Source organism: Pavona decussata, unplaced genomic scaffold (assembly GCF_977016875.1).
Source record: "Pavona decussata unplaced genomic scaffold, jaPavDecu1.1 SCAFFOLD_138, whole genome shotgun sequence".
NCBI lineage: Eukaryota > Metazoa > Cnidaria > Anthozoa > Scleractinia > Agariciidae > Pavona > Pavona decussata.
This window is the reverse complement of record NW_028145551.1, coordinates 284,621-308,249: the sequence shown is the minus strand read 5'-3', so window position 1 is coordinate 308,249 and position 23,629 is coordinate 284,621. Positions and strand designations below refer to the sequence as shown.

Sequence of the window (23,629 nt, the reverse complement as noted above, 5' to 3'; positions counted from 1 at the left end):
CAGAGAGAAATTGATCCATTTTGCTCCACTGTGGCCTCTATAGCTGATTACCTCACAGAAATGTTTAACAAAGGCAGATGCTATCGTACAATTTAATAACCACCGCTCAGCAATCTCAGCATTTCACAAGCCCATTGAAGGCTGTAAGGCTGGGCAACATGAGTTGGTTTGCAAAGTATTGAACGCATGTTTCAATGCCAGGCCACCACAACCAAGGTATGTGGTGATGTGGGATGTTGATAGGGTGCTAGATCTTATTTGCACTCTAGGATGTGATGCCAACCTTTCGGACAAACAGTTGACCCTTAAGCTGAGTATGCTGCTTGCTCTTGCTTCAGCAGGCAGATCCTCTGACCTTCGGGCTCTTGATTTAAGATACATGACAGTAAAAGAGAGCTGCATAGTCTTTGAGCTTGGTCGGTTAACAAAATCTAGGAAGAAAGGTCAGTGTCCCCTTAAGTTGACATTCACTGCCTTTGACACTAACCCTGACTTATGTGCTGTCTCAACCATAAATTGTTATTTAGAACGCACTAAAGGATGGCGCTCTGATTGCAATAAAAATCAGCTACTGTTGAGCTATATCAAGCCACATAAGGAGGTAGTTCCTTGTACAATTGCTGGGTGGTTAGTACAAATGATGAAAGAATCAGGGGTTGACACCTCTGAGTTTCGAGCTCATTCAACCAGAGGTGCTTCAACCTCTAAGGCCAAAGCTAAAGGGCTCTCATGTCAGGAGATAATGAACATGGCAAAGTGGAAGAAAGAGTCCACTTTCAGAAGACACTATTTAAGGGATATTGTCTCTGAGGGGACAGGACAGGATGCCTTCCAGGCCACGGTGCTCCAGGAAGGTTAGGTGCTTTGAACATACGCTATTATATCTTATTGAGGTTTGTGAAGTGAAATTGGAAATTTCATCAGTGCGCGAAGCGCACGCATTGAAATTATAATTTCACGAGCAAACCGAAATAAGATATAATAGCGTCCCACCCTGTCCCACCCATTTATGTTCCCTATAAGGGATTTAAGAGACAAAATCTTATTTCGGTTTGCTTCCTCCTTCCAGGTGCTAAGCACAACTGGGATGTGTAGTGACAGTCAAGACCCTTGGAAGAGGCCTAATGGAGACTTACAGTGACTTGATCAATGTTGTAGTTTTTCATATTCAAGCTGTATGTCATGCATTTTTTGATAGTTACGATATTCCACTCTTTGGGAATGTTTGAGCACACGTTTGTACTCCATAATTGTTGCGTTTATCACTTCATTGTTTATTATCAATGTAGTGCATTCGTTTTTCACGTGCAAAGCGGTTACTACATAACAATAAAGTTATTTTGTTTCCTATCCTACGTCTCAACTCGTCTTCTTCCGCTCCCTTGCGCTCACCGATTTTGGAGAATGAAAGGGGAGAGCACGGAAGCGAGGCTCTATAGCCTCGATTTGACTTTGAAATGGCTTGAATGGGGAGAATACGCTATTATATCTTATTTCGGTTTGCTCGTGAAATTATAATTTCAATGCGTGCGCTTCGCGCACTGATGAAATTTCCAATTTCAATAGACCCTTCTCCAAAATGGCGGCCGAAAATTCAAATAAGCGAGTAAAATTAAAAACGTATACCAGCACTAGAAAGCGTACTTTTACATTTATAGTAACCCTGCAAAGTTTCAGTATGTCAGGTGTAATGTCAGCTGAGAAAATGTAATTATTAAAGTTGAAAAATGAAAAATTTACAGACGTTCATACAAACGTCTGCAAATTTGTCAAATTTCATCTTACATTTCTTAAGCTGATATAACACCTAATATGCTGAAACTTTGCAAGGTTACTGAAGTAAAGGTGCTCTTTCCAGTGCTGGTATCAGTTTTTCATTCAGTTCAATTTTAATTCATTCAAATCTGCTGCTGCCATTTTGGAGAAGGGTCTATTTTCCCCCCCTCAGGGGTACACTACTATAGAAGCTGTAAAGGCATGTTCGGAAAGGAAAAAGTGATAGATTTTAACCATTCAAGGTCTGAAAATGGGTACGGATTTTAGAGGCCAGGCGTGCGTTTCTCAAAACTCCCGAGAACTTCTCGGGGCCGAAAAGCTCCCCGTAAAGCTCCCGAAAACGCTCTCTGGTGTTTCTCAAAGCACACGAAATTTTCGGGCCCGAGAAAAGTCACGTAATTTTCCCCGATAATTTACGGGTGCTAGAAAGCTCCCGAAATGCGTTTTCGGGAATGCTTTTTTCAGTTGAATGGTTGTATTGCGTTACTATTATCAAGGAAAAAGTTATCCAAAACGAGAGTTTGAGTTAATTGACAGATACTGGGTTAGACTCAAGCTAAAAATGTTTAAAAACCGAGAGAAAATTTCTGAAAATCTCATAGGTTTACATGCGTTTAATAGTGCGCGCAAAAACTTCGTATAGATGAACTTAAAGATTTTGTTGATTCCAGTAAATTTACGAAGGTAACTCTTACAAATCAGGTATTTTAAGTTGAACTTTCAAAGAATGACGACCGACAAGGCAAAAGAAGTGAAATTCGTACTTAAAAAACTTGATTTTTGAGAGATTATAGACCAAAAAAAGACAGTTTGATAGTTTCCTCAGCAGTTCACATATTGCCGAGTTTGATAGTGTGGTTAAATTTTATATTTTAAGTGTATAACGGACAATTAATTCTGTCTCTTTTAACGTAAATCGGTTGAGAGGAAGCTCAACTTCAAACCTACAAATGTAGTCAAATGTTTTCAAACTGAAATTGGCCTATTTACTCGCCGAGATTGCGAAAACTGTAACCGGATTCATGGCGCTCGATTTCGTGCTTTAAGAATTATTAAAGCTCAACTTAAGCTTATTTTATTGTAAAATAGAAAGCTTTCACTAAGGATATAAGTCTTCATACAGTGGACAACGTTGGCCTAAGTTTTGTGTTGACTTAGAACATCTCGATCGCCTTAATCACGACCGCAACCGAAGGACTCATTACCACTCCCCGTTTGTGCATGCATCCATGGTGCATGGTAAGTAAGCGCTAGCTTAAAAGACACAGGCTGCTGAAATTTATCCTCAGTGACTTATATCTAGACTAAGGTATCTCTTAATTTATCATTTCATCCTCAGGTAATGTAGAAAAAGTATTCGCCAAACAGGTTGTACAACAACTTCGTAAAAGAAAATCAAAAACAGCAACTAAAAAAACATGAAAGATACCCACCTTGTCTGATTCTGGAAAACTTTTATCGGACAACGCTAAGCTGCAAATGTGATAAGCCATTTTCTTGCAGTACAACTTATTTCTTGTATAATTATCAGCCTCCACCTCGAAATTTCGAGTTCATGGTAATGCGGTGTCCGAGGACGCTAAAACTTGCTCAAAACCAAAACATCCCTTGACTTGTTTTTATTTTTGGGGGATTTGTGAGCAACGTTTTCAGTTCATTCAAACGAATAGCCAATAGTATCATGGAAACTTTGACAAGTCTTGACGGTTTGACAGGTATATGGAAACATTGACGAACTGCAACAACGGTCAATTTGAAAGGTCATGATTAAAATAGAAACCAAAGTCTTCACGTTGTGAACTAGTTAGCTCAGTAGTATCTGCGCTGAAATCTGTTTTTAGGAACAGCATTTACACGTAAATTTATTTTACAAATACAGTTACAGTTTTTAGCTGGAAAAAATTAAAGTTTTACCATAAAAAAAACTGTGTTCTAAAATAATCTTTCCAGCTCTAACACGAAAAGATTCCCGAAAATATCGGGAGACAATTCGGGACACTTTCGGGTGTTTTGAGAAACACTTTTCGGGACCCGAGAAAAACACCCGAAAAGCGCCCCGAAATGTTTTCGGGCCCGAAAAGTTCTCGGGAGTTTTGAGAAACGCACGCCAGGTCTACAAAACGATACCGAAAATTTACTGATTTGGTATGAGGTATAGTCAGGGTTTGGAGAGCCGAGCCGCATCAAACTGATGTTTCTACAACGATGAGTGCTTTTTGCCTCTGTGTCCCGCTCGGCTTTTGAACGTTCCAATCCACTAAGCAATGTCCGAGTTCACAGCCGACTGCGTCAGTAAAAATGTTCCAATTTTTGAAAGGGTGTTAAAAAGTCTAATTAGGGTATTGTCAGTTTCTGGACGCCAAGAAAAACTAAGTTACGGTTTGCCACACACCTGGAGGGAAAAAATCTTACATGTAAATCCAAAAATCTCAGCCAGTCAAGACGAAGATTTTTCTTCGTTTTTCTTTAACACAAGTTCCTTCATGGTTTATACGTTTTCTTGGAATATTGAGACTTCAACTTGGCCGCCACATTGCGTTAAAAAGCCCGGTGCGGACCAAGCATAAGGAGGGAGATTGGAAGCAAAAGATGGAAACGGGAAATGTAAATTGGAGGGAGTGAAAAAATGGGCGAGAGACGACATTGAGGGGTGGTAGAAAGAAAGAAAGAAAGAAAGAGAAATTACAAAGAAATTGTCATATTGTGCGATACTGTTTGATATCAATTTTTCAATAACAAAAGTGCAAAGAGGCGAAGAATGCAAAGAAAGGGGTGAAGTGCCGGATGTGAAGAGTGCAAGTAAGCGGAAACGCCAACCTGTCTTGACCCCTGCCCCTCCATGCGTTCCCTGTCCCCTCTTAAGCACCCACTGGTTTTTCCTTCATTTCGATAAACTCAAAACGTTGCTAGTCAAATTAAAATCCTGGAATACGTTTTTCTTCTAACACAAACGGGTCTGCTCGACCGCGTAATAGTCCCTCCCCACCCCCTTTCAGTTAGTGGGTCACTTCTGTTAGGCTTTGCGAAAAGAGACAGCACTGTAATGAAGTTAATATTATTCTTCTCCTGGATAATTTGGCCGCAAGGTGTGTGATTAATCATGCCTTAATGCCGGAGGGAAGCACACACATGGAAACCTCGGCTCAAGACTTTCCCTTGCGTTTCTGGCAAGGGCTTGCTAGGCGGAGCAGTTTGCCGGTTTTTCGAAGCGAAATGTAATTATGCTTTTACGGGACATTTGCCCGACAAATTTGTGTTGAATTTGCTCTCCAGTTAAGAAATTGGAGAGTCAATACTGAACTGTTATCTGTGGCAAATTTAGCCTAGCTGGGAAGATACCAAGTTCGGTACATCTGACAGTGTTATTTTTCGTTATTTCTTGACTAATTGCACTGATTTAGGGCCACAGATAAGTCATTTCCTTATTTAAACGCATCACTTCCATCCAAACATTTAGCTTGTCAAAACCTTTCACACTCTTGCTTGTACCTGCATTAATTTTTCATAGTTTCAATTGATCCGCGAATAATTGGTTTCTTGTTGTAAGGTGGCAGAGAGTCACAAACGAAGTCCAGAAATGGCAAAACAAACATTCGCAACAAAAGATCAAATCTTGACAGGTTTAGTGTTCCGTGCGTCGTTTCTTGGTAATTTGCCTTGGTTACAGTAAAGAACACAAGACTCAGTCAAATTGTTTGCCAGTTTTGGTTTATCCCACATGAGGATAGAGCCTTTCTGGGTTGTGATCTGATGTTTAAATTTGTCCACATCCAAAACTAAACCAAAGCTACAAGACCTGTTTCCACATGACGTAATGTAATCTTCCACACACCATTGATTTTCCACACTGAACGGCCGGTCGAAAGTTTTACGCTTGTTAACTCCGAGGAAATCTTAACAAAAATCTAGACGCAACAGTAATCCGCTAATTAGGCGGGTGAAATGACTCCCGCCTTTCGCTTCCCAGCAGAGCGATTGTTTTCAGTTCACTAAATTTTATGGTGGTCGTCGAATAGCATTCACCATGAAGAAATGCATACGGTTCACATTCCAACCATAAAAGACAACATAACCTTGACATTTCTTACTCTAGGACTTCTTCTCTTCGCTGGTATGTATTTTGTACCTTTTGACAAGGAGAAAAGCGTGTGATTGTTAGTTTTTATGCTTTCCTAAAAGCACTTTTCATCCTGCAGGTACCTTCGCAAGTTTTGACTACTCGGGATCGACACACACCTGCGAGGGGGATGGCAAAAACATAACTTACGCATTTATCTCTGGGATCTATGAACATGGAAAACTCAGACATGGATCCCGGCGTTTTCTTAGCTCATTTACAACTCTCCATGGCTGTTTATCGCGCTGTTGTGGTCTAACATGGTGTAAGCATTCTGTTGTATCACAAGGAAATTGCTTTGGCGCCTCTTGTGGTAATCGGTCATGTTTGTATCGAAAATCTCGAAGCATCAGTTTGCGCTCGCGTTACGAAGGTGAAACAAACTTATTAGCTGCAAGAAAAGGTACTCAGCAAGGTAGGAACTGATTTGATCTTTAGATCTATGATTTCTTTACTACCGAGCTTCGTAATGCACGGTGGCGCAAGCTAAACAGGTCTTATCTGTATTCTAACGGTCAAAGACAAGTAGGTCTGTAATATGGCAGCCGGTGTTTAATTAATACAAGGTAGGTTGCTCTTGGATTTCGAAAAGTTTTATTGTTGTCGATGTCTTCGCCGCCATTTGTGGAAAAGATTTCGTTTTCTTGTTTGAAAGAAGAATGACGCGGTCCCGGAGGCACTTATGATCTAACCGAAGTGGAATGAAACAAGCGCCGCAAAAAGAAAAAAATAAGAACGTTTGACATACAATTCCGTTTAAGACAAGAATTGATTTGTTGCGGCTACTTTCCTTCTAAATGTATGATCATGAAAGCTTCATAAAGTGGAGCAGCCCTGGACTCCGGACATTATAACCCTTTTGCTTTTAGAAGCACTTGAGGTGGAAACGGGAAAGAGATCCAAAATTTGCAACCGTCTTTGAAAATATTGAAAAGAAAAAACTAACTGTACCACACAGGAATAAGGGTCAACGGCTTTCATTTGAATCGCCACACACTCGAGGATTTTTGCATCGGCCTCAAACGTTAAAGTCACAAAGGCAGCATAATAAACAGCACCACAGAACAGTACTGCTCAGTAGCTTTCATTTGAATGGTCAGACATTAGGATTCCATACACACACTCAAAAATTAAAACTACCTTTTACAGCATAGTAAGCAGCACCGCAGAAAAGTACTGCTCAGTAGCTTTCATTTGAATGGTCATACTTTAGGATTTGATCCACAGACTCAAAACTTAGAACCACCTTGTACAGCATAATAAACAGCACCACAGGAAAGTACTGCTCAGTAGCTTTCATTTGAATGGTCACACTTTAGGATTTCATTTACAGACTCAAAAATTAGAACCACCTTGTACAGCATAATAAACAGCACCACAGGAAAGTACTGCTCAGTAGCTTTCATTTGAATGGTCACATACTGTACTATGATTTCAGCTACAGACGTAAAAGTTAGAGCATGATAAACAGTACCACAGTTAAGTACCCACGCTAGAGGATTTTATTCACACCTTCAAAAGGTAGTGCTATCTCGAGTTAAGCAATGTATCGTAGGCGGATCCGAGTTCGCTGTTTTTAATGTGCGTCAGTTCCGCGCAACGACGATCTGGAAGTATATACCATCTTGTCACATATTTGTAACCGAAATTATAGACATCTTCACTGGATAAAAAATGAATGAATTTCGATAAATTGTCCTTAAAATAATACTAGACGTTTTTGATTTCCCAACACAAAAAATATCAGTGTTTTAGCTTTTCACAAATAAGCGTAAAATTACTAATTCTAATGTAGAATTTTTTTGCGCGAAGCTCAAGGGCAGTTCATCAGTGCGAAGAAAAATTTTCAGCGTGCGGAATCAGTTACGCGTCGTTTCAGTTGACTTTGCTTTGCCATGATCACCTTCCCCCGTGGGTCAATAGCAATAACCTTGAGTACGCTTCAGTGAATGTTTACAGATATTTATTTGGAATTCGGTGAAAATTTGTTAATATTGATATAGCTGCGGTTGGCTTGACAATTGTTTCAATTGCTCCAGTGAAGCGGCTTGTAGCGTGAACTGTCAGTCTTGCGAAAAATGCTCAGGCTGAGAAGTCGTTTTTACCTTAAGTTACTCTCACTTTGAAAGAGTTAGAAGGCTACAAGCTCTGGTGTCAAGTAATGGTATACTGATTTTCGTAGTTGAACCCGCCCCATCCCCCTCAAATGCACGCCATTTTATAAATACTGCATTTTAGTAAACACCACTATATTACTTTTTTAAGCTGTCGGAAAAAATACGAAATAGTTTCGATATATCTAAGTACACTAACACTGGTTTATTGAAGCTGAACAGAAATACAAAAAGTATGAAAAAAAAAAAAAAAAGAGCGAGATTGGCGCCTAGACAAGTTATGGGTCATTTTATTTTGTAGGGTACGGAAAAAAATCCCTTTACTTAATTTCTGTGCGCAGGCAAGAACTTTTCTTTTTCTTGATTGGTGTTTAAAGGGGAAGTATCACGGCAATTTACTGTCATTTCAAAAACCGAAAAATGTTTGTCTGTCAGCAGAAACAACGAAATAATTGTCAAGTTTGTTATAAATTATCACCCCAGTTCAATAAAACCGTCGATTAGTGCCTCTGGCCAGAGACAGAGTAGGCCGGTATGGATTGAAACTTGACAAATGCTAGGCTAATGTTTTTCAAGTTCTCGCATTTTCGCTTCCAAATTTCACTAGCAAAGATCACAAACAGATTCCTTTCAAGAATTGAGTTGACTTCTTTCCTGTCGTCATTCTAGAATTGTTTGGCAGCTGATTGAAGGTCTTATTTCATCATTTTTAACAAAAGATACCAAAAACTCCATGATACTTCCCCTTTATATTTTTGTTAGCCTTGAAATAAAGGCGAAAAATATATCCTTTCCGATGCTAGAAGCGGCTCTTTTTTGACTAATTTCTCAATAGAGAAAATGAGAAGCAAGAGATAGTATTTGTTTTGTTCCGGTTTATTTTCAACCGCTGAGCGAAATATAGCAGTTAGCGTCTTTCGTATGAAGGAGAATACTAGCTACGAGTTTTTGATATTACTAACCTTAATAGAAAGACCAAAAAAAAGTTGCTATTCAGCTTGTGCGTTCATTTTTGCTCTCTCTCCCAGATCATGTATGGCCTCGACCCCGTGTTAACAAGTGTCAACACAGCGCCATTGTATTCAACGCCACTCTTGCTAATGGTTACCAGTCCGGAACATTCGTGGATCATGGGGACCTGGGCACTATGTCCGTGTGTCAAAGGTTGTGCTGTCGATCGCACAAGTGTGACGCGGCGTTTATGGCGGGAAAACGGTGCTTTTCTGTTCACTGTAACAACCAGACGCAGTGCCAATGGATACCGGCGAAAGACAGCAAGTTCGTTCTTCAGCTTTCTTACGCCACAAGCGTCCACAGAATTGCGAATAGTGGTAAGTGGTTTAAAACTCTTTTTGAATGACTTTTGTTACATTAACTTTCTTATACAAGTTCTCCGGAGGAAAATGGAAACCGGAATTTAGATGTGCATGTGCATGTCCGGTGCATGTTTCCGAGTACAGTTTCACTACCGAAAAAATTACAAGAGGCTTGTGGTTAAAAATGGACACTTAAGACAAAAAAAAGACTCTAGAATTTGAGGAACGAGCTAAAATTGACAGTGGAAATTTCTGATTTGCCAGTTGCATGTTTGACTACTTTGTAACTTGTGGATGTTGGTGCTAAATTTTGTGCAGTGAATGGCCTTTCATTATACCAGGAGATGATTTCTGATTAGGGGAATTGATTTTTCAGATCGAGTAAGATTCAAAAGACACACACCTGTTGCTTTACTTATTTAATGTGAATCAATTAAATTTTAGTGTCAACTAGATGATAGTTTCAGGCGTCTGACTTTTCTTAATTGTATTGTTGTACAGCTCCTTCGCAAAAGGCACATCACCCTTCAGACTTCATTCTCAAAGCCGAAGCAGATGCAAGAGCAATCAAACCTCACAAGCCTGGCAAGAGAATAACCGCACACGCAGCGTCACGCAATGCTTCAAAGACTGAAAAGACGGTACCAACAGTGTCACTGAACCTTCTGAAAAGCGAAAGGAGTAAACCGACACCAGCACCCACACCCTATTCCCTTGAGAGTGTTGCACAAAAGACTACCGTAGCTATTTCAGCAAATTCCAACAAAGCGTTTAAACAGAAGCCTTCCTTAGCTGTGTCACGCAATCCTCAGAAGGGGAGGCGCCTTGAAACAACTTCGGCCCCGTCACCCCTTCGTTTGAAGGGTGCGGTAGACAAGATAACTCCAGTTAAGTCACGCTCTTCACTAAAACACTGGAGCTTAGCAACACAATCAGTCGCGCGATCTTCAGAAGTAACACATGCGCTCAAACATTCTTCAACTCTATTAATCCCAAAAGTGACACTGAGAGTCCAACTTTACACGAGTCCCAGGCATTCGGAACTTGGTACGCGTGCTGTAACTTCAAATGTCTTGCCAAGCACTCAGAACACTTTGAAAAGAAACGTTTCTCTCCATAACAGCAACTTTTTGTTATTGGGAGACAGGTCAAAAACATTTACAAATGCGATTTTGAACTCGACAGTTAAGGTGGTGCCTTCAACACAAGTCAACCCCAGAAATGTAAAGTCCAAAAAATCGCGCGGTGAACAGATCAGTTCTTCGATGTCTCATTTAAGAACGGAAACACTCCCCTTTAGTGATTTTAATCAATCTGTAGACACTAATCAAACCACAGACTCGAGAGAAACCGTAGAACAAATAGACGACGTGAAATATTGCCAAGAAAGTCAAATATCTCACGATGTTTCTCCTCCAAGCGGCACAGCCGTCGGGCTGGGACCTGTTCCGGACATGCGCACTTGTATTCACCTGAGTTGTGACGTGGGTGGCGACGTCGCGTACATGCGCAGTTTGCATTGCTTTGTGATCACGTGTGACAATAGTGAGATGTGTGAACCTGGGCAAATGAAAGCCGGTGATGTTAGTTCAGACATTGTGCAGGTGGCCTTCTTGAGGAAAAGAGGTCAATTTGAGAAAGGTAGGCTGTTACTGTTTCTACTTGTAAGAGCACCACAATACCAACTTTTTTTCTTTAAAAAAACTTCGTGGGAAAACTTAAGAATCGGATACATATCAAGAAGCTGACTGCGTCTCAATAGCTTATATTTGAATAGCCACGCTAGGGGGTTTCTTCAACAGAGTTTAGAAAATGAGAATTAGATATTACACGCCCCAATACTTGACTTTTATGCAATGAAGGGTTGCTGATTGTATTTCAAAGTTTAAAGTTCAGCCTTGTTATTCTCGTGAGAAAAGCAAAGAACCGAATTTTTTTTTCGGCGATTTTCCCTTTCAGTGTCGGTTAATCCTTTCAGTTTAAAGTTTAAATGATTAATTCGATTGAGTTAGTGACCCTATTTCATGTAATGTAGCCTTAGGAAACACATGATCCCCCAAGGCATACGTGCGGATATGTCAGGGTTGAAAAAAATACTCCTCTAAATATTTTCGTTTATTTTAAACACAGAGCTTCACGATTTTCTTTACCTTAACAAAATTGCTTTGAAAATAAACAAAATAAACACCTAAAGTGGTCAAAAGAATTCTTCCAGCTAAAAAAGAAAAGAAAAGAAATTCCCTCATTGTTTTCAACACGGATAGAGTCCATATAGCGGATATTGTTCTGATAAACTACCAAATTCTCCGAGCAAATGGTAAAACTAACATATGGACACGTAGCAGGAGAATTGATATCTTGAGATTTGGGGCAATTAGAGAGCTTGCCGGTAACATGTTCTAAGGAAACTATTTTGAAATCCTGTCAATCGTTCATTGGTCTATGTCGTAAATCACCGCTGGTGTTCATTGTCTGTTTAGTTTGCTTATACTTCATCGGTCAGCGATCATCAATGGGGCACCGGTAGTTTTTCAAATATTTCTTAACGCAACGTCGCGAAAATTGGTGTTAAAAATGCACGACTCAATGATGTGGTTCAGTTCAGGGCTGTTATACGGTACTTCAGACGAATTTAAGGTTACAACTCTACGTGTCCTGAATTTCGGGTGAAACGACTTTGGTCGCTTCACCGCTTTTTCTCGAAATTTCTAAACCCGTTTAAATTTATATCGGACCAATGCCAAAGCGCTTCAAACAGTACCTAAAATGAAGATTGGTATTACATCTTGGATTTTAAGGTTGGTTGCTACGCATTATTTTTCATCTTGTTGAAATGGAACACTTTTTGTAATATCGTTATCTTTACACTTGTAGGCATATCACATTTTCAACCAATTACTTTGTGATTTCATATGCAATATTTAAGAAAAATATTTTGAAATTTTGCTTCGCTCATTACTGACTTCCGTAAGGGATATACCTCGTAAATAAACACTTATTTCTTGTGTATCCCAGGTTTAATAGAATGAGTTGAAATTCTCTCTAATCCTTTTGCATAGATGTATTTGTTTTTTGTCTGCAGTAAGGCTATAAATGGAATTTTGCCTTTGTAAACTCGTATTAAATATTTACTTAACCCGGGCTTTTGTTCGGCCATATCGAATATTTCTTTATTCAAAATAACCATAAACAATAACACTTAAATCTTTACTGGTATCCCAGAAGGGGCGCCCTGTGTTCTCTTCAGAGTGGCAAAATAACTCCTTGATGTTGTCTCCTTTTTCAAGGCCATTAGCAGTGTGGTTTACATAGATAATGACCAATTTCCAGTTATGACGAAACTCAGGAAGAATTACTAGAACCTCGAGTAATCACGTAGACTTTCTCAAAGTCCGTTTTCATAAGAAAACGACTTGAGGCAAGTCTAGTAACAACGAGGCTACGTTTGTTCCCCAGAAAACTGTTACTTCTCAACGCTCCCCCCTTGTGACATCATCCCCAATCTCGAATGCTCTTAAGATCTATTACCTAACAGCTTCGTTTCCTTGTCTACCTGCGAGAACTTTCTTATAATTACGTAATGCCCTTGAGACTGTATACGACCAGGACTATGTGCGGACTTGGAAGTCTATTATTTGAAATAAAAATGTGCCCGTGGACTGGAATGCCCTCCCCCCCCCCCCCCCTCCTTTCCCCATCTTGTTGATTTAATCTATTTTATTTCTATATTTCGTAGTCAGAGGGGGCCACTTTAAGTGACCTGAGCTGCAGTACGTCTTCAGCCATTTTTTCACTGTCTCTGTTCCTAATTTGTTTGGCATGACAAAGCTAAATAAAATAAATAAGGTCGGAGAAAGTAGGTCAAACGATTGTTGACCGATGAGTGGAATTCGAGGTGAAATTATAGCGAAATAAAAAAAAGAACTTGAAAGAACAAATGACGGCTATTTTGCTGTATTTTATTTTTTGCAATACTGTGCTAAGAGTTTGGATTTTTTCTTGTACACCATATACTCCCACGACACGCATAGAACCTGGAGGTATCGAAGAGACACCAAGCCATATTGTTAATTGTACCCAGCAAATGATTCGTTATTTGGTTTTTACACAGGGGCGAAGAAAAGTAATGTTATATCGAGTTCAGTTAGCCATGGAACAAATGTGTTCCGAGCAACGAAGGCTTCGTTTACGACAAATCCGTCTGGATCCAGAAAATCTCTACCGGAGTTTCCAGGAACGTCTAGAGAGCTTCCAACAGTCTTCAACAAGTCTTCAAAAGCGGCATCTTCTTCGTCTTTGCTTTCCTCGCACAGCACAGATGACACGTCAGAACTTTCAGGTTTATCTCAACTGTTATCTTCCCAAGACGTCGTCAAGTCAGGGCGACATGTTAGTTATTTACCGTCGCCCCCGATAACCACTTCTCATCGACATGAAGTCAATTCTCGCCACCAGGAATTAATGACAATGTTGGCCGAGCTTGGTGAATCCAGTACTCGTCGTGTCTCCCCGAGTGTTTCTTCGCCGAATTCAACAACAATTTCTTTCACAACTTGGGTAGCACAGATGCAGAGTGTTTCTCTTAATGAACAAGGTAAACGCTCTAGAAGGATAAGCTTTTGCTTAGTGATCGTGAGTAATATTGGTAGTCATAGAAGGCTAAAGATATATTTGTACTAATTTCTTTGACGCTAAGAATTTTCGTCATATTTTTATTGAAGAGACATGCCATTTATAAACTTGGGATAGGCGTGTAAGGACCTCGCATTGGCATTTCACATAAAACAGACAGCAAGGAATATTCATACTTAGTAAATCAGTCGTATTTTCACATAGGACTACTGTAATGACCTGTTATATTGTTATATTTTACTGTTAGTTGCACGTTATACGCCAGTTAGCTGCACGTAGCAGTGACCAACTCGAAAGCCTAAGCTCCTTTGGTCACTGCGCACATTTTACCTTTGACATCAATGTAATTTAATGTTGTCTGTATGTTACTTTTGTGATATATTGTAATTTCCTTTTGTAGTAAACTTTTGAAATAGTGCATGAATAAAAAAATCTGAAAAAAATCTATATGAAAGGAGCAAAGTAAGTTAGGGTGTAAAAGCAAGGTATAACGTACTATGTGAAAATATGGTTGATTCACTAAGTACAAAGATTCCTTCTGTCTGCTTCATGTTACGTATTAATTTGAATATTCAGATCGCTGTAAGTCGATCCTAAGTGAAATCAGACTCTCCATGTTGAGTGAGCGACCCCGTGATCTTAGTGATGGAATAAGAATAAGCTATTAAAGCTATTCCGCCCGCTTCTACCGTGGTTTCGCCTGTAGTGTAGCGGTTATCACGTCTGTCTTGAATGCAGGAGACCGAGGTTCGAATCCTCGCCGGCAAACCATATTTCCAGATAGTACGGCTTACCTGTTGCTTTTGCAAGTTTACTTGCGTTATTCCTTACGTATAACAGATCATTACAGTGATTCTATGTGAAAATATGGCTGATTCCGGCACTTAGTACGAACATTCCTTGCTGCCTGTTTCATATCTCAAAACTCTACCTCTGATACATAACTTGTTTGACACTTTGATTCAAAATTTTTTAATAAGTGGCCTCTGCTTTGAATTCTGTGTCGCTAGGTGCGAAAACCGTGGCCAGAGCCACCACCGAAGGCCATCACGTTGACGTCAAACCACACGCGTGCCAGTATAGCCACGTGTTCTACAATTACTCCTTGCTGTATGGTCGAAAGGCGGGAAACTTCACCGATCAAGGAGAAGTCAAGGACATGACTGAATGTCTTCGTTTATGCTGCAGGCAATTGTCCTGCAAAATGGCGCTGATGCTGGAGCGCAATTGCTATTCTTTGGCGTGCGTTGGAAAGTTTTGCCGGACGGTACCGGTAAAGCCTCTTCAGTTCAAACCCAAAATAGCACACGTCATCAGGCAAAAAGGTAAGAATGTTTAGGAAACTGGTCATCACAAGTTTGTTAAAAGAGGGCCCACCTTATCTGGAGTAGGGGAGTTATAGAAGACACCATCTATCTCATTAACATTACCGACAAAGTTTTATTGGCTTTAAAATTTGAGTTGACACAGAAATATTCAGCTAGCAAGGGTCAGAATTGCTAGATGAACAAGAAAAGTAAAGTGAGGTTTGAATCTCATTGTCATGTTTTGCTGCTGGATAGAGGTGTGGCTATGCAGGAACGACACCATCTTTTGAGGTTGATGAAGAGGGGTGCCACCATCGATCACCATCTAATTTGTGGTTTGGTAGGCCCTGTTCGAGTATAATAGTTTTGATCACTTCCTTTATTTAGATTGAGTTATATCTTCTTGTTGATATTGATTTATATCATGATTTTGTCACTGAGCGGCTCGGTGCCGTAATCTATAAAACAAGATGTCAGGTAATCGTGCGTTCACAATAACAAGATTGAAACGCATAAATAGGTATTCAAGAGTTATGAGAAAAATTTAGCAAAATGTTGGAGGTATCACTGAGATTGAAAAGCATCTTGTCCAGGGTGAGTTATAATGCTCCTATTCCCTGCATGCTAAGGAAAGAAGAAATTTGCTTGCTACTCTGAAACATAACTTAACTTGAGATTTTTTCTTTTCTTTTACCTTCTGCAGTTGTTTTGGATGACTCCACCAAACTACACTCTTCCCATCATCCTCCGGGAGCAGTCTCTTACAATGTTACGCTACACCAGCACCAGGCTCCTCCCGGAGCGCATGACGGGAAGTCTGGAGATCACGATATCAAAGGTCTTGGTGGGAAGCAAATTTACCAATCAGAGGAGCGTAACAACGGCCACTGGAATGAGACAAGTGCAAAGTTTCCTTACAAGGTGTATGAAATGTCTGAAAGGGAAGAAAAATCACAGAATCGACCACAGAAACAAAGCGAAAGCACCTTTACTTTCAGTGAGTTCAATCGGCTGGACACGCTGCTTAACTTGTCGGTTATTCACAGAAAACGTGCTCTTGACGTGTCGAGATATTTGATCGATATTGGAAAAGCAACTATACAAACCGGCTTAAACATGGTACAGATTCATAGTGTGAGCGAGACACAAAGCCAAAGAGACAGAAATGCTGTAAAAATTGGCCGTCGTTTGATTTCGGCTGGTGAAAAAATTCTTGTTCGGGGAGAAAAAGTCTTCAAAGCAGTTACACCTTCAAAAGGAAGAAAACCATTCACGGTGCACAAGCTGCAAGTAAGAGTTCCTGATGTACAAGTCGTGACGCCCGTGATCAAAATGATCTCACTTTGCAGTCACGGTCCGTCACATTATGGCGTGACACTTCTGGGAGGAATTCACGCCGGTCATTTTGTTGGGCACGGAAAGGTTGATAACATGCGGGCATGTATTAAAAAGTGTTGTGCGAATCATCAGTGTGATTTAGCATTTATGGTTAGGGAAGATTGCTATTCAGTCATTTGCTATCACAAGAACTTGTGTCGCAGTGTGCGGGCGCAGCACGTCAGAAAATACCAACCTCGCATTGCACACATATGGAGAGGCTCAAGTGAAGAGGAAAAAAGTACTACTGTTAACGCCGAGTCACGTCCGTCCTCGCATAAGCAACGGATACCGAATGATAAGATAACTTCAGTTGAGCACCGAGAGGAAAGCGTGACAAGTCACGTCAAATCGCGTCCCACTGCACAGAAGCAACAGAAATATCAAGAGGAAAGCGTGACTGGTAGCGATAAAACCATTCTGACGAATACAGAATCACGTAAGGATACGAAGTTGACAGAAGAGAATAAGATGCGCGCAATTTACCAACAAGAACAAAATTTACCTAACAAACATCTGTTAACCGCAGCGAATGGTTCTCAGTTCCCTTCAAGTGTTTCTTTCACGGATGGAAAGTTACACTTAAGCAAAGACGTCTCCCAAAAGCATACCAAAACTAGATCTCATGATGCCAAGGAGCCTTCTGTAGACTTAAGCGAAAAAGACGTAGAGTATCAGCCGCATTCACCGACTTATCAAGAACGAAAATCCTCCGTACACAAACACCCTGGACTCACAGACAGCCGCAGCTTATGCCCACACTCCTCTATAGAACATAATGTCGGACTGCGCCGCGGGTTAAAAACAGGGAATTTTACATATATTGGGGAACTGTTTGACATAAAGACTTGTCTAGAAGTGTGTTGCCGTGATCCGGACTGTGATATTGCCTTTATGTTAGGCCAATCCTGCTATACAGTACACTGTGCGAGTGAGTTGGTGTGTCAGAGTATCCCTTATCATCAACACAAGTACTCAACAGAAGCCGTCTTTGTGACCAGGCGCTTCAACAAGCACGCCTCTCAGCTTGCTGGGCTCCACAACTTCCAGAATAACAGTAGTGGCACAGTTAAAGACGCATCTATAGAAAAACCCATCCAGCAAAGTAGTCTTACCATAACAGCCTCCAGTCGCATCAACGGCAGTACTACACTAAGTACAGTTTACTCGAGAAAAGCCATGTCACAGAATAGCATAGCCATAGCAACTGTAACCTATGGTAATGGTAATCTTGGCTCAAAACATCCGAGCAAGCAACCAATGTCTATTCATGATACGCAGAGTAAAGTCGAAGAAATGTCTGCTAATTCAAGCAGCGATACCGAGGAAGTAGACCACTATAAAGGTAGTCCCGGAATACAAAACAGCTCAGAACTATGGAAACATCAAAACCTTCACATTGATTTTAATGACGAGGAAAAGTTAACGTCAAAAGCAAAAGAATCCGGTTTCTTGGAAATCAAAATAAATGGAAGTGGCAATGAAGAAATGAAGCATGAGACAATAGAGGTTTCTCTTAATAACGCTCATAACTTGAAAAATACACCATCTTCAAATGAGGAGATAAAGATTAACCTGGCTGCTGGACACAATGCGACACAGAGTGGGAAAGAATCAGATGTCTTAACACGAGGAATGACAAGAGGTGAAGAAGAACCTCAAAAGGAGATGTTTAAAGCTCATCTGCCATCCTCTGTTCATGAAAAGCCCAATCTGACAACGACCAGAAACCACTTAGATATCCATGTTAAGGTTTCCAAGTCAATGGCTGTGTCGCCAGCCAGTGCTTTCCGCAATGGCCTTTCGTTAGATTACAAAGAAATCGAGAATCATTCCCTAGAGAACGAAAAGGAAGGCGGAGGTGGCAAACGAACGGCGTTTGGTAAGACAGGATCAGTAGACATGAAGGTTGATTTAAGCGGAAAGAATAGTCAGCTTCATGGAGAACCCGATTATTACAAACCGTTATCAGAAGAGAGTACGCCTTCTGGTGAGAATTCTGGATCAGTGCAAGAGGAAGAAGAAAACATTGGAAGCGAGTCTGGTATGTTTGGTAGTACTACGCTTCAAATTAAAGTGCACTTAAGCGACCGAAGCAGTTTGTCTCATGGTGAACCAGTTTATTACAAACAAGTTCCTTCGGCTCCAAGTTCAGAGGAGAATTCTCAAACATTCAGGCAGATAGATGAACAGAGTGGAAGCAGTGAGTCTGGTATGGCTAGCTCTACCACTTTTGGGAGTGGCATAGACTATGACACAGGTCAAGCGCTAGCTTTGTCATATCCTGAATCTAACGAGGCAGCCAAAAACGTTACAACCCAAAGTTCAACAAAAGTGAAAAATGGAAGCTTTAAGCCAGAAAACTGTACCACTAGTGACACATATTATAATGTGACTCTGCGAGGGGGTTTCAAAGCAGGAAATTTCACCTTCGTCGGAATAGTATCATCTGAGGAGGATTGCGTGACCCGCTGCTGCGCAAGCAAAGGCTGTGACGTGACATTCATGGTTTTGGATAGATGTTTTCTCGTGGACTGTAGCAGCGATGATTTGTGTGATGCCGTCCCTGCCAGAAATGTAGATACTTTCATGCCCATTATTACCTATGTAAATTTGACGATCATAAACGAACTTCAAGCTAAATCTAATAGAAGTAGAATTATCCTGTCAAAGGAAACAGATACACCTGAAAGTTCTCACTTGAACATGAATCAGACTAACGGGGAACAAGCTAGGGATAGCAAGAATGGAACAGTGTACGGTCACAGGCCCTCAGAACATCAGTCAGGCATGGCTCACCTTGACCAGTCGGCTTGTATTTTCAGCAAAACATTTCACAATGTATCCTTTCGACTCGGGCGACAAGCTGGGGTATTTACCAATCAAGGACTTTCCGATGGCATCCGGGAATGCGCTCAATGGTGCTGCGAGTCTGGACTTTGCGACGTTGCTTTTATGATATCCCAGGATTGCTTTTTTGTACGTTGTCATAGTAACAAAACCTGTCGAACTTTTCCATTCCATGGTTCAAAGTTCAACCCGAGAATGGTTTTTGTGGAAAAACATCGAGTTCAACTTGAAGAGAAACCAGGATATTTGGCACAAGATGGTCTAGCGAGTCTGTCAATCCCTCAGTGGAACATGAGCACCCAGTCGAGTACAGCATCTTACCCAGTTACTGAGTCATCGAATTATAATGAACGAATGAGTTCAAGCGCTGTGTTAAGTTCACCAATGCCCTCAATGAATGATGCCTTCCCTCCAGACATAAACCCTACCAGAGTACCATTTATAAAGGAAGAAACATCCACCGCGAACTTTACTACGGAAAGAAATCCTGAACCAGAGGCGCCAAGGAATTTATTAGAAGGGGATTCGTCTGATTTCGTAGAAGTAAAAACCAACGGCTCAGAATTCTGGTGGCAATACTTCAATCCAGAAGAAAAACATTCCACTAACTCCAACTTTAAAGCAGGATCACCTGAAGCCAGCAACGATGGTAATTCAACAATCACCACGGGAGAAGAAGCGTCCCCACGTAACATAAATCCATCCAAAGCATCAATTTTAAATGTGAAGACATCCCTTGACAAAATCAATTCTGATAGTGACACTGAACTCGAGCTGACAGAACATGTTCTAGATGACAGCCCGTCGGATTACGTTGAAGTGAAAACCAACTTCAAACCAGAGCACAAACAGCTGGAAAATTCAAGCTTTAATACAGTGGAAGACAGTAACAATTCAGTTATCATTCAGGGATTTTCTCCGCAAACCGAAGACAAAATTCATGCTTATAATTCAAACTTCAAAAGGACATTCGCCGATGCAAGCAGTTTGTATAGTAATTTAACGAACAGCTTCCATACTGGTAATTCAGTGAAGCTCGTAGAGAAAGATTACTCCCAAGAACAAAATCGAAAAGAAAAAGAAATTTGCAGCCATGCTGAAGTAGTAAATGGGGTTACCTTGAGGGGAGGTTATTATGCCGGTGTATTTACCAGACAAGATAACGCCACAAGTATAAATGAGTGTGTCGCAGCATGCTGCAGTTTGTCTAAATGCAATTTAGCCTTCGTGGTTATTAAGATCTGTTATGCCGTCCAATGCTTCAGCAAAGAAAAATGCACCAGCGTTAAAGCGCATTTTGCGTATAAGTACCATCCACTCGTGGCTTACATTCGTCCTTTTCAAGAACAGTCACTGGAAGGCTTCAATGTTCACTTGCCAAATACTGGCGTCCTCAGTAACAGCCTCCGTTGTGTGTTGGATGATATCAGCGAGCCAAAGTACAAAGTTCAGGATGGATCTTTCACAGTGCACTCTGCAGCGCGTGATTTGGGCGATTGTGCAAAGTTTTGCTGTCAGACTGAAGGGTGTGAAGTTGCTTTGGAGGAAAACGGCACCTGTTATTCCCTGAATTGTCATGGCAACCGAAAATGCCCCCATCAATATCTGTCAAACTATTCGCGCTCGTTGGCCGTGCTAAAAGATTTGATTGAACCGGAGAATGCTTCAGAACGTATAGCTACCGAAGTTTGTGACTTCAGTCAAGTGCTTCATGAAGTTGTCTTGCGCGGTGGATCGCACTCTGGCAAGTTCAAGTATTTAATGGAAGTCCAGGACATGGAGACTTGTATAAAAGAATGCTGCAGGCATAAAGTGTGTGATGTGGCTCTGATGTTGAAAGACAATTGCTTTCTCGTGTCCTGTAACAATGAAATGTTGTGTGACGCAGTACCGTCACGTTCCTCTGAATACCATCCCCAGATAGCGTACAAGATAAAGCATGGAAAACGTAGGAACATTGGTAAGGAACTGTAACATTCAAATCTGCCTTAATTTTAAAACTGTCTTCAATTTCAGTCCAGTAAGAGCAGGCCGTTTTTATGATTATTCCTTGATTAAATCGCCAAATGAATCGTTTGTTTACTTTATTCTACTAACTCTTAGACTTTCCGAAATAGAAACGGTTCAGAAGAAAGAAAGACATTAACATATTATGTCCCATACGTTTGTAGTTAGAAGCCTATTAAATGTCGTAATTTAATTGAAGATGAAATAAGTACTTAGTTTATTATAAAGATCAAGATGTTCCTTTTTCGTGTTGCGTACTCAAACCAAGTTAAGAGGCTCATTCACCAGATATGTTCTTATCTTACCGGAGTTTTAAGCTGCCGAAGATACGATGTAAAAGTACTTTTTGGAAGGTTAAAGAAAAATACGGTTACAGGAGACCCATACATCTAGTCTTCAGGAAGATCATATCCACTTCCAGAAAGTCGCACATTTTGTTTTGAAAATGCTGAAAAACAGACACCGCCACGAAGAAGTAATTTTCCAAGCCTTTCGTTGAAGTCAAAACACATTAATACCTTGTGTCATTCAATTGTTTGTTTTAGCAGAGATCAAGTCATACAGGAGCAAAACGGACTTTGTGTCAAGAAAGCACCGGTCTTCCATTAACAGCGACACAGAAAATGTCACTTTCACTATGGGTAGCTTCTTCCCATTGAGCTCAGTCAAGGTGCGAAACATTCATTCAAACGGCAGTGGATTTGTTGACATAGCAAATAACAGTAAAGCTGACGAGGAAATGACTTCCAATGATACTGTACTAGTGTCTAACGAAACGGAAACAGACATCTTTGCAAACGAGACAACTCCCCAATACGTTTTGATGTCGCAGCCATTGTTGACTTTGAATGATTCTGGATCTGGCCTTGGAAGAACGACAACGCTTATTCACCCGGGAAGTAACGCGACTGTTAAGAAAACGGAGCTCCTGTCACGAGTTTCGAATAAAACGAAAATGGCGATACTAATCTCAGAGACCAAGACCTTGGCAGTTGACACAAGTGTGATATCAAGCTTTGAGATGCAGCAAGAAAGTTCCAAACATTTGGAAGGCTTCAGTACCCCTTCGTCACAAACTGACAGCATTTTAACTGAAGGTAGCAGTCTTACCAGCTTTCAGTTGCAGTTGCAGGAATTAGAGAAGCTGTCGACAGCAAGAGTTCAAGCAAGCCCTGTTACATCAAACAACTTGCTCTCTTCCACTGCCTCAAAGATACCTGAAAAAGAGCCTGGTGACTTGCCTGGCAGCTTGAGATTACAATCACAAACTTTGGGATCTTCGAAAATAACTTTGTCAACTCCCTTAACGAACACGATGCGAGTACAGTCATATACCATTGAAGCAGGCCCAGTCGCTGCACATGATTCGTCTTTGCCGATCATATTAGGCTCTAGTGTATCTCTTGAAACCCCAAAGTTGAAAGAAATAATATTGCTTGAGTCGAGAATTGAGGCCATAAGGCATACCCCTAGTTTAAATTTAACGACAGAAAAACTTCAAATTATATCATCACTCTTGGTACCTGGAGTCACAAGCACCGATAGCTCGAAAAGAATTTCACGAACCGTCAGTGAGGGTTCTGTGATGGCCTCTTCCAGTCTGGAATTCGTCGTTGCTTCTGTTGTTTCCTCAAAGACACTTAAACCGGATCCCGGTCCATATGGAACAGATATGTTGCCAGGAAGCTCAGTCAAAAAAGTGTCAACCGAACCAGCGACATTCACAGAGATGTCTTCAAGCTTAAATGCCAAGTCAGGTAAGCTTATACTCCAAATAACATGTACATTGTCTTAGTCTACGCCAATGTCCAGCTCTATCGCTGTTATCCCCTTTGGAAACACCAACGAGTGCACGTGAAGAAGCAGGAAAAGAAAAACGCAGACCCTTTCACTATTTGCTATTTGCCTATGCTGCCTATAAGCCACACCACAAATTGCTTCTCGAAGTCAGTAGAGTCTCCCAGATTGAATCAAGAGCTTTGAGGTCTAAGTTTAGGTAACGGTATTTGTTTTCGTTCGGGTTTTTACCGCGCCGTTATCGTCTACACTACACAACAAGATCAGGACAATCAAACGCTAGATAGCTTCTAGAATTATCTGTCTGTTTTTTTTTGTTTTGTTTTTTTGTTTTTC

General features: G+C 40.7%; 2 protein-coding genes across 5 annotated transcripts in view; both read left to right on the top strand.

The window, feature by feature from the left end:
• The first annotated feature begins 4,602 nt into the window (after positions 1–4,602).
• LOC146467087 (uncharacterized) lies at positions 4,603–15,294 on the top strand. Its single transcript, XM_085126373.1, has 6 exons — positions 4,603–5,887; positions 5,973–6,308; positions 9,036–9,338; positions 9,825–10,964; positions 13,435–13,917; positions 14,966–15,294. The coding sequence occupies exons 1-6, from the start codon at positions 5,809–5,811 to the stop codon at positions 15,292–15,294; spliced, it is 2,670 nt and encodes an 889-aa protein (XP_084982499.1). The 5' UTR covers positions 4,603–5,808.
• Positions 15,295–15,965: 671 nt separating this feature from the next.
• LOC146467086 (uncharacterized) overlaps positions 15,966–23,629 on the top strand; it is a 50,624-nt gene continuing 42,960 nt past the window's right edge. For 3 of the 4 annotated variants that reach the window (XM_085126349.1, XM_085126348.1, XM_085126346.1), the window contains exons 1-2: positions 15,966–21,449; positions 22,042–23,253. In XM_085126349.1, coding sequence (XP_084982475.1) covers positions 16,193–21,449; positions 22,042–23,253 — 6,469 coding nt within the window. In that variant the 5' untranslated portion in view covers positions 15,966–16,192. The remainder of the gene's footprint in view (positions 21,450–22,041; positions 23,254–23,629) is intronic. The other variant, XM_085126347.1, reaches the window with a different exon arrangement.

What these genes read in the sequence shown, in the direction of transcription:
- LOC146467087 (XM_085126373.1), top strand. Translation starts at nt 5,809, where the DNA reads ATGCATACGGTTCACATTCCAACCATAAAAGACAACATAACCTTGACA. An exon ending in AGGACTTCTTCTCTTCGCTG is followed by an intron (nt 5,888 to 5,972) that starts GTATGTATTTTG and finishes TTCATCCTGCAG; the next exon opens with GTACCTTCGCAAGTTTTGAC. An exon ending in TGTTTCTCTTAATGAACAAG is followed by an intron (nt 13,918 to 14,965) that starts GTAAACGCTCTA and finishes CTGTGTCGCTAG; the next exon opens with GTGCGAAAACCGTGGCCAGA.